Source organism: Balaenoptera physalus, assembly GCF_965194825.1.
Source record: "Balaenoptera physalus genome assembly, chromosome: 9".
NCBI classification, from domain to species: Eukaryota; Metazoa; Chordata; class Mammalia; order Artiodactyla; family Balaenopteridae; genus Balaenoptera; species Balaenoptera physalus.
Window position 1 is genome coordinate 29,270,738 of NC_138888.1, and position 13,875 is coordinate 29,284,612.

General features: G+C 37.9%; 1 protein-coding gene across 1 annotated transcript in view; it reads left to right on the forward strand.

Annotated features, from left to right (window-relative positions):
* SGK1 (serum/glucocorticoid regulated kinase 1) overlaps positions 1 to 13,875 on the forward strand; it is a 110,299-nt gene that overhangs the window by 42,689 nt on the left and 53,735 nt on the right. Inside the window, exon 2 of the mRNA XM_082474716.1 lies at positions 85 to 300. Within this exon, the coding sequence (XP_082330842.1) occupies positions 85 to 300 (216 nt within the window). The remainder of the gene's footprint in view (positions 1 to 84; positions 301 to 13,875) is intronic.

Sequence of the window (13,875 nt, forward strand, 5' to 3'; positions counted from 1 at the left end):
CCATCCCACCAACTTTCCCATCAAAGCCTCATTAGACATCAAAGGAGGTAAAACGCATTTTTTCTTTTCTTCTGCTCACTGTAGGTACGAAGATGGATCAAGAGTCCGATGGTCAGCGTGGACAAGCATCAGAGCCCCAGCCTGAAGTACACGGGCCCCTCAGTGGTGTACATGCCACCAGGGGAGCCAGACTTCGAGCCTTCGTTGTGTCAGACGTGCCTGGGAGACCAAGCTTTCCAAAGAGGGGTTCTCCCTCAGGAGAACGAGTCAAGCTCATGGGAAACTCAATCCGGGTGCGAAGTAAGTTTGCTCTGGATCCATTCTTCTGAAAGGATTCTAGGCCTTTGTTTTTCTTGTATCCATGCCATGGTACGCCCCCAAAATTTATTTTTTTTAATGCACATTTATAAAGCTTCTGAGGAGGACATAGAATTGTGACCTCTGTTAGCCCATTGTACTAATTATTTTTTAAATAGACTTTACTTCTTAGAGCGATTTTCAGATCACAGCAAAATTGAGAAGAAAATATAGAAATTCCTGTACATTCCCTACCCCTAGATACGCATAGTCTCTCCCACTATCAACATCCCCACCAGAGTGGAACATTCCTTACAATTGATGAGTCTACATTGACACATCATCACCCAAAGTTCATAGTTTACATAAGGGTTCACTCTTGGTGTTGTATATTCTATGGGTTTGGACAAACGTATAATGACATGTATCCATCTTTATAATCTCATACAGAATAGTTTCACTGTCCTAAAAACCCTTGGTGTTTCACCTATTCATCCCTCTCTTCCCCCAACACCCGGCAACCACAGATATTTTACTGTCTCCATAGTTTTGCCTTTTCCAGATGCAGTTAGAATCATACACTCTATTGTCCTAATTTTTTATGCTGTTCCAAGGCAGCAAATGTTTTGGTCAACTAGAAATTCCTCCTGAGTTTTTTTTTTTTTTTTTTAACTATATTTTTCTTCCCTCTCTTTGTTTTGCCAAGTGCTATTTTAAATTTATTTTAAATTTTTATTTTTATTTATGGCTGTGTTGGGTCTTCGTTTCTGTGTGAGGGCTTTCTCTAGTTGTGGCAAGCGGGGGCCACTCTTCATCGCGGTGCGCGGGCCTCTCACTATCGCAGCCTCTCTTGTTGCGGAGCATAGGCTCCAGACGCGCAGGCTCAGTAGTTGTGGCTCACGGGCCTAGCTGCTCCGTGGCATGTGGGATCTTCCCAGACCAGGGCTCGAACCCGTGTCACCTGCATTGGCAGGCAGATTCTCAACCACTGCGCCACCAGGGAAGCCCCACCTCCTGAGTTGTTTGATCACACAGAAATCAATTCTTGTATGATGTAAGAAAGATATCATAACAGTCATCTAAATTTGTAGCCACCACTGAAATATTTATCTCAACTTGATTTGACCCATAACAGAGAACTATGTCAAGCTTTCACTGTTTTCCCATATATACTCATATTTTTCATATATACTTATATTTTTCCTGACATTTTTCTCTGTTACTCCAAGAGTTTTGGGGATTTTTTTGTTTGTTTTTTAATTTTGCTAATTCAAGAAAGCCAGATAACTGACTTATCTTGTAGGTTCTAACATTTCAAAAATTTAAGGTTATATTTTTAACTTATAACTCAATTAGGCTTATTTATTTTGACTTTTTAAACCATCAGATTACATGTTTATATTATTTTTATTACCAATTTATTGACATAAAAATACAACAGTAAGAAGACAGGACATGTTATTACAAAGTACAATTAATTGCAAGTGATCTTCCAATATATTATTTCAAATCAGTGCATCATAAGATGATAAATGTTAATAACTTCTCCTTCTTTTTTTTTTAAATCAGCATTTTCCAGAGATACAGGAATCATTTTAGCTGCTAAAAGATAAAAACACTTGAATCTGAATTCCTTTTAACCCTGAGATATGCAATGTCTCAGAAACTGTTACCTCATGAAAAAGTAATACCTGCTGCCTACTTTCTAGGGTTATTGGAAATATCAAGTAAGATATACATGAAATATTTCATAATCTATAAAGTGCCATGCAAATATAAATCATCATTACTTATGTTTGCTGATGTACATATTAACTAAGCCTGTAACTAAACTAGACTTCCATGACTAGGTTAGCAGTTTGCTGGTCTATGAACATTTGTCATAGGGCATTTGTTGTTTAGCTAGACACTGGCTCAACCCCACATTAGTCATAAAAGGTAATAAATAGATTTTAAATGCAAGGATTGGAAAACTTTTTCTGTAAAAGGCCAAATAGCAAATATTTTAGGCTTTGCAGGCCATACAGTCTCTGTCACTTCGATTTAGCTCTGCCCTTGTAGGGAAAGCAGCCACAGATAACATACAAATGAATGGGCCTGACTGTGTTTGAATAAAACTTATATTTATAAAAACACGTGGTTGGTCCACCAGCCATAGTTTGCAGACTCTTGGACTCTTAAGAGTCTAAAAGAATTTGCCAACCCCTTAGAGTCTAAAGAACTATTCATGACTCAGAGGCAGAGAGAGGGCTCTGCAAATCCTATACAGAGCACAAATGCCTAGTCCTAAATATTTACTGGAGGGCCTACTATATGCCAAGCTGTTGGGAACAGAGCTAGATTAATGAATAAATGGAATTCCACTCAAGAGGAAACAATAAACAAAGAGCTGGAAAGAATTTAAAGCAACATCGTGATTCATCCTTTTACTTTATCCAGGATTATAGGTGAATCAGTCTCCAATTTACAATGGATTACCTGGTTCTGAATTAGCTGGGTTTTTTTAAGGTCACCACACACCAAAAAGACGCTTATATTTTAACAATTTAAAAATGAATCTAGAAACTTCCCTGGTGGTCTAGTAGTTAAGACTCCACGCTTCCACTGCAAGGAGCACGGCTTCAATCCCTGGTTGGGGAAGTAAGATCCCGCATGCTGCGTGGCACGGCCAAAAAATAAAAATGAATCTATACTTTGTATCCTTTAGGGATTAAACCATGAAATAGTTCCTTGAGAAGGCACCTCTGTCCTTTTAGGAAGTGGAGTTGTGTGCTAAGTAGATGGAGAGGCTGTTAGATGCAGACCAGGCCTCGTGGCGAAGACCTCAAGTTGTCCCCCTGACAACTCTTGATGTGGATTATTTTAAGCAAGTCATTAATTCATCCTTCCTGCTCAATATTCCCTCCTATGAAAACTGAGATTATTCATACCATTGAGTTTCTTCCTAGGAGTTTTTTGGTACTTTGCAGATGAGATGGGATTTTAAAAATCTTTTGTAAATGTAAATTTATGTGTAGTGTCTGGAGTCAGGCAACCCACATTCTGGTGCCAGCTCTGTCCCAAGGTCAATATATGAACTTGAGGATGTCACAAAAGCTCTTCAACATCATGTGATGGGCCTAACCTAATTAACTCGAAAGCCCTTTTTAGTCTGAAATCTTGTGGTTGAAATTTGATGACCTATAAATGAGAAAAAACTCTCTATTTGATGTATAAAGATAAAGCATAGAAAATGAGGTGAGAATGTTTCAAATAAAATAAGAAAGCAGGCTTCCCTGGTGGCGCAGTGGTTGAGAGTCTGCCTGTCAATGCGGGGGACACGGGTTTGGGCCCTGGTCTGGGAAGATCCCACATGCCGTGGAGCGGCTGGGCCCGTGAGCCACAGTTACTGAGCCTGCGCGTCTGGAGCCTGTGCTCTGCAACAAGAGAGGCCGCGATAATGAGAGGCCCGCGCACCGCGATGAAGAGTGGCCCCCGCTTGCCGCAACTGGAGGAAGCCCTCATACAGAAACGAAGACCCAACACAGCCATAAATAAATAAATAAATAAATAAAAAATAAGAAAGCAAACAAAGCACAAGTCCTTTATGAATAATTGTGAGAGTTTTTTTTTTTTTTTCCTGACTTTAAAAATAGTACAGTCTAAATGCTACTTTTAATGGCCAAAAATTTGCTAAGAGGTATAGTGTAGTTAGTTTGTGCCATGCCTTGCCAATTGTCTGGTTAGTAGCTTTTAAACATGTTTCTCCTATGGAAGAAACTGGGATATACATATTGCTAATAAATCATCCAGAAGAATAGCAATATTGTGATGTTATTAGTAGTGCTGTCTAAAAAGGGACTGTTTATTAAACACACCTTTCTGGGAATGAGATGGGAAGAGGATAACATAGAGCTGTGTAAGCTGTTACTGAATAATGCATGCCAGTGGAACTCAAGTTGAAGTCAACTTTTAGTTCCTAAAGAGATGGAAAACCGTATTAGATTTTCGATGGGTGCATGTTGATTAAACATATTCAAACTCTGTTCTGCAGCATATCTCTCACAGCACCTCCAATATCCAGATAGACCTAGCTGGAAGGACAGGAAAGGAATGTTTTGGAGTGGCAGTGGGGAAGGAAATTTGGTGTGACGGAAAGCATAGGATCGGATCAAGATGGCAGCCTGAACATTTAACGTCATCTCTTCTTCTTGCCTTAAATAATAGAAAACACATACACATTTTAATTTATAGTAGTGTTAGAAAACAAGGTATGTCATTGTATGGATAAGGAATAATTAAGACTCTCTGAAAAACAGAAGGCAGGTAGGATTATGAAGTTGATGAGAAAACTACAGTCCAAAATGATCACATCAAAGACAGATCAAACAGAGGGGGACACTGCAAGCTTATCTATTCAAAAGAATCCAGTAAGTTGGAAAATAAAGATGTTCCAGGCAAGACTTAATAAAAGGAAAGCAGTGTTAAGAATATAAATGTGAGAAAAAATACAATGTAAGACAAAGAATTTGAAAGGAACAAAGAGGAATATTTCACATTGATGAAAGATAGCTGCTAAGAAGATAAAACATTCACCAACCTTTATGAGCTTAGCAACATAACATGGAAATAGTTAAAGCAACAAATAATAGAAATACAAAGAAAAATTGAAAATTCATGTCACAGAAGAACATTTTTGTCATACTTCTCCCAGGAATTGCCAGTTCAAGAAGACTGACAATGTGTGAGGATAGAGGATTTTATTTTATTTATTTTTTAAAATTAATCAATTAATTAATTTATTTATTTATTTATTTTTGGCTGTGTTGGGTCTTTGTTGCTGTGTGAGGGCTTTCTCTAGTTGTGGTGAGCGGGGGCTACTCTTCTTTGTGGTACGCAGGTTTCTCATGGTCATGGCTTCTCTTGTTGTGGAGCACAGGCTCTAGGTGTACAGGCTTCAGTAGTTATGGCACATGGGCTCAGTAGTTGTGGCTTGTGGGCTCTAGAGCTCAGGCTCAGTAGTTGTGCTGCACGGGCTTAGCTGCTCCGCAGCATGTGGGATGTTCCCGGGCCAGGGCTCAAACCTGTGTCCCTTGCATTGACAGACAGATTCTTAACCACTGCGCCACCAGGGAAGTCCCATTAGAGGATTTTAATAAAAGAATTAACCAAATGTGATTTATGCTGAGATTTGTATATAATAAAGAATATACTTTATTTTAAGCACACATGGAACAGTTACAAAAACTGACCAAGAATTAGATCATGAAGCATATCTCATCAAATCCCAAAAAACAGGAATCACACAGGCCATACTAGCTAATTACAATTTGATAAAATTAGAAACTAAAAACAATATGAGAGCCAACCACCATCCTCAGCCAATCCATCCACCTAGAATTCACATACATTCTTCCTATAACTCTGGGCTTACAGAGGAAATAAAAAAAGAAAAGTAAATACTATTTTAAGTGTCTACCGCATCACCAGGAAAATGCAAACTGAAACAATGAAATCCATTTGTTTTTAATACATCAGATTGTCAATGGTTGAAAAGATTGATAATGTCATGGTAAAAGTATAGGCCAAAACACTACTGGTGGAAGGATTTTTTTGGCAGTGTTCCCTTATTAAAAATTTTTAAAACTCATGCCTTTTAACTTAGCAAATCTATGTCTCTACCTCTACTTTAGATATGTACTTGCTTATGCTGACAATGGGGACAGGTACAGTGATATTCAGTTAGAAAAGCAGATTGAAGATGAATATATGTATAGCATCATCACATTTTTTTTTTTAACTCGGTATTTCTCTTTTCATGTCTGTGTATGTGTATGTGTGTGTGTATCTATGAGTATATGTGTGTGCCTGTGTAAATGCAAACAAAAAGATCTGGAAGTATATACATCAAACTGAAATAGTGATTACAACTTTCCTGTGATTCAAATGGAGAGATGATGAGGTGTGGGAGAGTAATCAAGAAGGACTTTAGCTTTGTCTGTATCGGTTGAACCTCTCAAGACCTTATTGAAGTATTACCTGTGAGTTTGGGGAAAATATTATGCCCACCAGGAAACTCACTTGTAGAAAGGAAGTTATAACTCAATCTCATTGGTTAAAAGTCAGGCACCATCACAAAGATGGTTTCACACCATGAGACTATCCCATTACTACACTACAAAGAAAGGCACCTAGAGGAAAATGGAAACACACAATGCTTGTGCTCCCAAAGTGCCTTGCTGATCCTTCTGTCTGTCAATCATTTTACCCTGTCCTGTGTGGTGTTTGTGGGTATGCACATCCATTCATTCTCTCAGTTCCCCCCAGTTTTTAAATCTAACATGTTCATTTTCCTATATCCTCCCTGGACCTTGCCTACATGCTAAAAATTAATGTGCTCTTTGTTTTTCTCTTTGCCTTTATTAGCTGAAATGGAAATTTTGTTGATGCAATTTTTTTTTTTTTTAACATGAAAAGGAGAGACTAAGAAAACTCTGCAGCCCATGCTGGTTATAAATCACTTAACGTTTCAGAGGCGCTGCGTGCCAAAGGCTCATGACTGATTCTCATTAACTTTGCCCTCTCATACGGGTTAGATTTGGCTGAGTGAGGACATCCTCAGACTCCTCTGTCTGTGTTTCAATTGAAGACAGCTCGAAAGGTGCTTAGTCAGCGGCCAACAAATGAAGCCAAGGCACTGCACGTGGATTTTAAGGCCTGGTGAAGTCAGTCCCCTGGAAAGAGCTGCCAACTTGAAGAAATTATTAACCACATTACTAACCCAAGAATTACTGTTGAGCCTTTGACATGATTAAATATAAGGTCACTGCCTCTTCTTCTTCCTCAGCAAATCACCACAGACAATAATAGAAGGCACTTTTAATTAAGCTTACTTGACACAGTTCTGGGAGAGCATCTGCCCCATGTGGCTTGTTCAGCATCTGGGATGCCTTCCCTCCATCTGTTAGGCTATCATGGCTCAAGGAGGTGCACCGTTACCTTTATATTTCTTCTCAAAACTGTTGAGCTGTCCCTTTGAAGCCCAGGAAGCTTGGTAGTAAGATGGTGAGAGCTGAGGGACGGTTTCCATCCTGATTTACTTTCACATCATCTTGAGTTTTTCTGATCTTTCTTAAGAAAAGGCTATAAAAGATTTAAATCAACCAGATGGCTTTATAGACTTCTGGTTTCTTTCAATTTACATAGTAAAAATGAGTTTTTATGAAGGCTTATAGGGAATAAAATAATAGTCTTTCCAATTGCCTTCTTCCCCAGTTTTCTGCTCTTAGTATGACGTATCATGGTCTCTGGGGGATGTCGGGTGATTTCTAAGCTTATCATCCACAATAGTCCTTGTTCTGCACCAAATTTTAAGCTATTTCATCTTTGAGAAGGCATTTATCACGTGAAACAAAAAATTAGACAACTAAGGCAGGGAAAAGAAAATACCCTATACTTAGGATGTGACAGAGTGGATGAAATTCTGTCCAGAACCAGAAAACCTGGGTTCAAAGTCCAGCTCTACCACTGGTGGGTCATGTGAACATCCACATGCTACGTGATCTCCAGAGGCTGACCTGCAAACCCTGAAGAATAAAACAGCGCTGCGTACCTTACCCAGCTGATGAGACGATGGGGATCAAATGACAGAGCGTGTGTGGAAACTCCTAAAGAAAAAAACCCATAAACAGCACTTGAAATATTATTAGTTGGCAAATACACTGAAGGGTAATAAAAGCTGAAAAGACTTTAAAGGAAGTAAATCAGTCTTAAGCAAAACATTCATCACATTTCCAAACTTTCCTAATAATAATAATAACAGCAACAACAAAGAATACTACCTGGAAAGAAATACATCTTGGGAAACATTAAAAATGACTTAGGTGGGGACTTCCCTGGTGGCGCAGTGGGTAAACATCTGCCTGCCAATGCAGGGGACACGGGTTCCCGGGAAGATCCCACATGCCTCGGAGCAACTAAGCCCGTGCAGCACAACTACTGAAGCCCACGTGCCTAGAGCCCGTGCTCTGCATCAAGAGAAGCCACCGCAGTGAGAAGCCCGCGCACCAAAATGAAGAGTAGCCCTCCCTCGCCACAACTAGAGAAAACCCGCACACAGCAAGAAGGACCCAAAACGCAGCCAAACATAAATAAAATTTTTAAAAATGACTTAGTTGCCCTCTTAGGAGAATGAAAACCCCAATACTCACTATTGCCAATATTTATCTGAATATTATTATTCTAAGACTGAGGCAGAATTGGAAAAAAATTAGTTTCTTTCCCCAAAAAACTTGGAATAGTTTTTCCTAGAAAGGCAGCATAAAAAAAAAAAAAAAGGCAGGGGTAAGAAAATAGAAGAAACTCTATTGGTTCCTCTTGGAGGATTTCAATGTTTTTTCCTTTGTTCTACAATAATTTGAAGTGTTCTAAGTGACTTACAACTCAAGCATTTCTCTTTGGCTAAGAACCAAAGGAAAGATTACCTTGTTATCCCGTAGCTCTTGCTAAGAGCTACTAGTTAGATGAAATTTCCATTTTTAGATTTCATAATGTCTTTTATATGTAAGAATTATCATAACAGCATTATTGAGATGTTTAAAAATAATTCCATTTTCTTTGTATGCCAACTGTTTTTATTTTTTTGTGTTCTCTTTCAGTTTCCCCCCTGTGTACCTAGTTTGTCCATGATTGTTGTCATAGTGTATATATGATAGTGAAGCTGCCTTTTTTCCACTTAACATTTATTGGAAACATTCATATGTTGTAACATAAATTTCATATTTATTATGGTTAACATTGCATCAAATTGATGTCGTTTAATGTAACCATAGACCTACCGTTAGCCCTTTCATTTTCTTAATTTTTTTCTCTTTTTCATAAGGCTGCAAATGATTTTTTCCCTCTCAATTTGAATAACCTTAGAATAAATTGAACCTTAGTATGAATTCCCAGTAATGGAGTAGAGTTTAAAAATAATTATGTTTCTTGTCAAAATACTTTCAAGACCAATTTAGAAAGAATCAAATAAATAAAAATGGCACCAGCACTATGTGAATAAACCTACTCCAGTAGCCCGTTATCCCTTGAAGGTAGTGGTATGTTTCAATTTTTGTTCATTTAATGAAATGACACTTCAGTGATGTGATATGCATCTTTTTGATTACCAAAAAATTTAAGAAAATTTTCTGTTTTTTAAGTCATTACTTGTAAGTCTTCATGAGAATTGTTTTGTTCTATCCTTGCCTCTTTATTTGTCAGAATTTTGCATTTATTTTTGTCAATTTAAATGAATTATTTCTATGTAGTTGACATTCTCTTTCAACTTCTTCAAGCCTGTCTGTGGCAGATTTTTTTCCCACTCTACGTCTTGGTTATTATAGCCACAGAAATGAACCAGGTCTGCTTTTTGTACTACTAGAGAGAGGATATCTACGTTTAAAGCTAAAATAAGCACACACTCTTCCACCCAAAAAGGCACAGAGCAAAGCCCTAGTGCAACAGAAGGGCTGCATGTGAAAGAATGCTAGGTCCTGGGTGATTATGGCTTTCTGTCTGTGCCACAGGCACATTTTGTGTCTGGCCAGACAGCTTGATACCCAGGACACCGGTTCCTCCTCTTCCAGGAGTACATCTGTGTTTCCAGGGCTCTTAGAGCCAGGAAGCCATCTCCATCCACTTGGTGCTGCCCTTCTCTTCCAGAGACGAGGGCCAGGAATCTGGAGGGGCATTCTGCCAGGGTCAGGGCACAGGAGGAGGTAGCATGGTGTCCAGGTCACCCCCTCACCACCAGGCACTGACCGAAGGGTTGCTTGCTCCACAACCTGGCACACACTTCTGCTATATTTAAAGACATGATTTAAGTCACAGGACTTACATGTGAGAGTCAGACTTTGGAATAAAACAAGTTTATGCTTGCATCCAGAGCTCACTTCATTTTGATTACCTAAGCTCTCCTATGAGGTCCATCCCACCAGTATGCCTCCTTCCCAGGAGATAAGTCTGGAAAGGGATAAGGAAATCCATCCAGGCTATTTAGGACATAAAATATTCCAGGAAAGTTACTCCCTGTCCTCTCTAGAAATCTCTAGCCAGTGGTTACACTTACCCTTGGGTTGGAGCATATTTCGTTGGCTCTTGTTATATGTAACCAAATCTATCCTGCTTCTAATTAAACTTATTCCTTTTAGTATAATCCTTCCCAGAAACCATATGGCTAGTTTCCACTATAATAATACCCCTTCTTAGTAGTTTTGAGACTTTAAAAATTTTATAAGAAGGCTTTTTACAAACTACTAAAAATCTACAAGCAAGAACAGAATTTAAGTGATAAAGCAAGTTTAATTGTATGCCATTTGATATTTTTGGTCATTATTTCTCTTTTTTTCCTCAAAGTTTACGATTATATTTTTTTCTTGGATTGTTTTTTGAAATAATAGAATTTCATCTATCAAGAAGCATCCCTATAGTGTAAATTATAAAGAACAAGTTAAACAAAAATGTGAAGAATTTTGAGAAAGACAATGATAATTTCTTAAAACGGTATAACTTAACTCTAAACTTAACTTTTGGGGACTTGAAAAGACTCTTCTTATAAACATTCTAAAGACAAAGGAAATAAAAATGATTAATATCACCTTGATATTTCCTATTCACACAAAGTAAATTGCTTCTGGTTCATTCTGCTTACACAGAGAGACTTGGATAAACACCTAGATGTGCCAAGACACACATTTGTCTGTGGTGTTCATGATAAATAAGACATTCTATTTTCACTTGTCTTTGTGAGCCCATAAATAAATCAATCTATTTCTAGGCAAGATTCTAGCAAAGCTCAATTTGGTGACATCATCTCTTTAGAGAATCATCACAACCAGTAGAAGTACACTGATATTATGTGACTCAGCTGTGTTCCATAAGAAGATTAAACTTTTCTTATTGACCTTGAGTAGCAGACATTGGCATAAGGGCGTATTAAAAATCCCTTTGAAGTCAAGCCAAACTTTACAGCTTGCTATCTATAATTTTAGTGTACTTTTCCAATGTCCATCAGCCTTGATAACTATAAATACACAATTCGATCCTCAATTCACTTTTCTCTCTTGTGCTGCTAGGTGGTTTTCCTTTTGAGTTGATTTTAAAATGACCTTTCAAGAGATTCATCTAGATTTCTACTTGAGGGAAAAATTCAAGAATTCAACACCTCTGGCTGGGTTAGATAAGTAGCAGACAGGTGGCTCCCTAGTTAAGTAACACAGGGAGCAGGGGTTATAGATCTTTGTAGATTAGAAAATGCTAAATGCATTAACTTGGTCGTACCAAAAGAAAAAGAAAAGAGAGAAATGACCATTACAGTTCTCTTCTTGGCTTAGCATTGCAGTATCAGCAGCACTGGCTTATTTTTAAAACAAGTAATCTGATATTAGCACGAAGGCAGACCTGTCCTGTAGTGACCACATATGCAAAATGCTAAGAGGGACATCAGAATGTGGAATCCCCTCCGAGCCACGATTGGTTGGTTCTCTCAACTAGTGTTTATTGAGAATTTCTATTACAGGCCAGGCAGTAAGTAGTAGCTCATACAGTGCTTCCAGGAGAAGGGAAAATACTGATAATTAACCAGGCAGTTATAATACAGTGATACATGCTACCAAAGGGGAAAGTACTTAAGAGGGTCCCATAGCCCACTACTGAGGGTCGATGAAGGCTTCAGCAGAATAGAAATCTAAACTAAATAGTGAAGGATGATGTACCCCAGTGTTCAGAGCAGCATTATTTACAATAGCCGACACATGGAAGTAACCTAAATGTCCATTGACAGAGGAATGGATAAAGAAAATGTGGTATATCCTGTATATATATATACACACACACATCATACACACACACACACACATATATACACATATATACAAACACAAACACACACACACACACACACACATATATATATATACCAGTCATATATACTACTCAGCCATAAAAAAGAATGAAATAGTGCCATCTGCAGCAACATGGATGGACCTAGAGATTATCATACTAAGTTAAGTAAGTCAGACAGAGAAAGACAAATATCATATGATATCACTTATATGTGGAATCTAAGAAAATAATACAAATAAACTTATTTACAAAACAGAAATAGACTCACAGACATAGAAAACAAACTTATGGTTACCAAAGGGGAAAGGTGGAGGAGAACAATTTAGGAATTTGGGATTAACAGATACCACACTACTATATATAAAAGAGATAAAAAAAGACCTACTATATAGCACAGGGAACTATATTCAATATCTTGTAACAATCTATAATGGAAAAGAATCTGAAAAAGAATGTGTATATATATATATATATATATATATATATACATACAAACATATATATGTGTATATATGTGTGTGTATATGTATATATATATATATATATATATATATATATAACTGAATCACTTTGCAGTACACCTGAAACTAACACAACATTGTAAATCATCTACACTTCAATTTAAAAAAAAAAAGTGAAGGGTGCGTAAATTAGTGAGGTAAGGAAAGGTGAGGAAGGAGAAACACAGGCAGATGGGACAAATAACCAAAAGCCTGGAGAACTCAAATGAGAAAGTAAATTTGGAGCAAGGGAAATGAAGCTGAACTGGGACACAAAGAGTTTAGATCATTAAGGCTTTTCACAAGGCATTTTAAATAATTTATAACTATCCTCAGGAAACAAAGATCCATTGAAATGTTTCCATCACAACAGTGTTATCATTAGGCATAAAGAATGGATAGGAGAGAGTCAAATTCCAGAAATTCTTCCATTGGAGATTTATGGCTTTGGATTAAGGTTTATGGCTCTGACCCTGCTGAGGGTAAATATGCTTGAGATTTAATACAATAAGCTTGATTCTCGTTTCGCAAAGAAAAACAAGGATTCCAGATTTGGAAAAGGGTAACATTAACCAAATACTAAAAATTCCCTCATTATTAAAATGGGGGGTTGGGAGGGAAGATGAAAAAGAAGAGTCTGAAACCATGAACAAACTTTGCCATTTGCCAACTTTGTTGTTATTTAGTGACTGAAAAAAAAGGTAAAATTAAGATGTGGGAGAATTGCAAAGTTTCAGAGAGGATTGTAGTTGGAGGGAGAAGGAGACAGAAGGAGAAGATGCATGTGATCACATGCTCTACGCCATTTTGTGTTTGACTTGAGGAATCCAACTGTGTCTTGCAGAGGCAGAGCCTACGCAGATCAGAGTCAAGGAGTTCTCTCTGTTGGGGCTGATTGTACATGAGTAAGCAAAAAGCTGTAAAAGGCCAAGGAGAGTGGATGTTTGTAAAATGCGTCTGCACCAGTGTCATCAGTCTTTGTATGGCAAGATGATACCACTGACCTTGTATCGACGTTGAGTGTGGTTCCTAGCATTAAAAACTGGATTTGTACTGATCTGTTCATACTCTCTTGCCTAATCTCACAGAAGACTAATAGAACAAATTTTCAGTAGACTTGGAGGGTTAATCTGATTGACCTTCCCTGGGCTTAAACAAGGGGCCTTGGTCTTTTAGCACAATGCTCTAATCAGCTACACTAATCAGATCCATGGTTTGC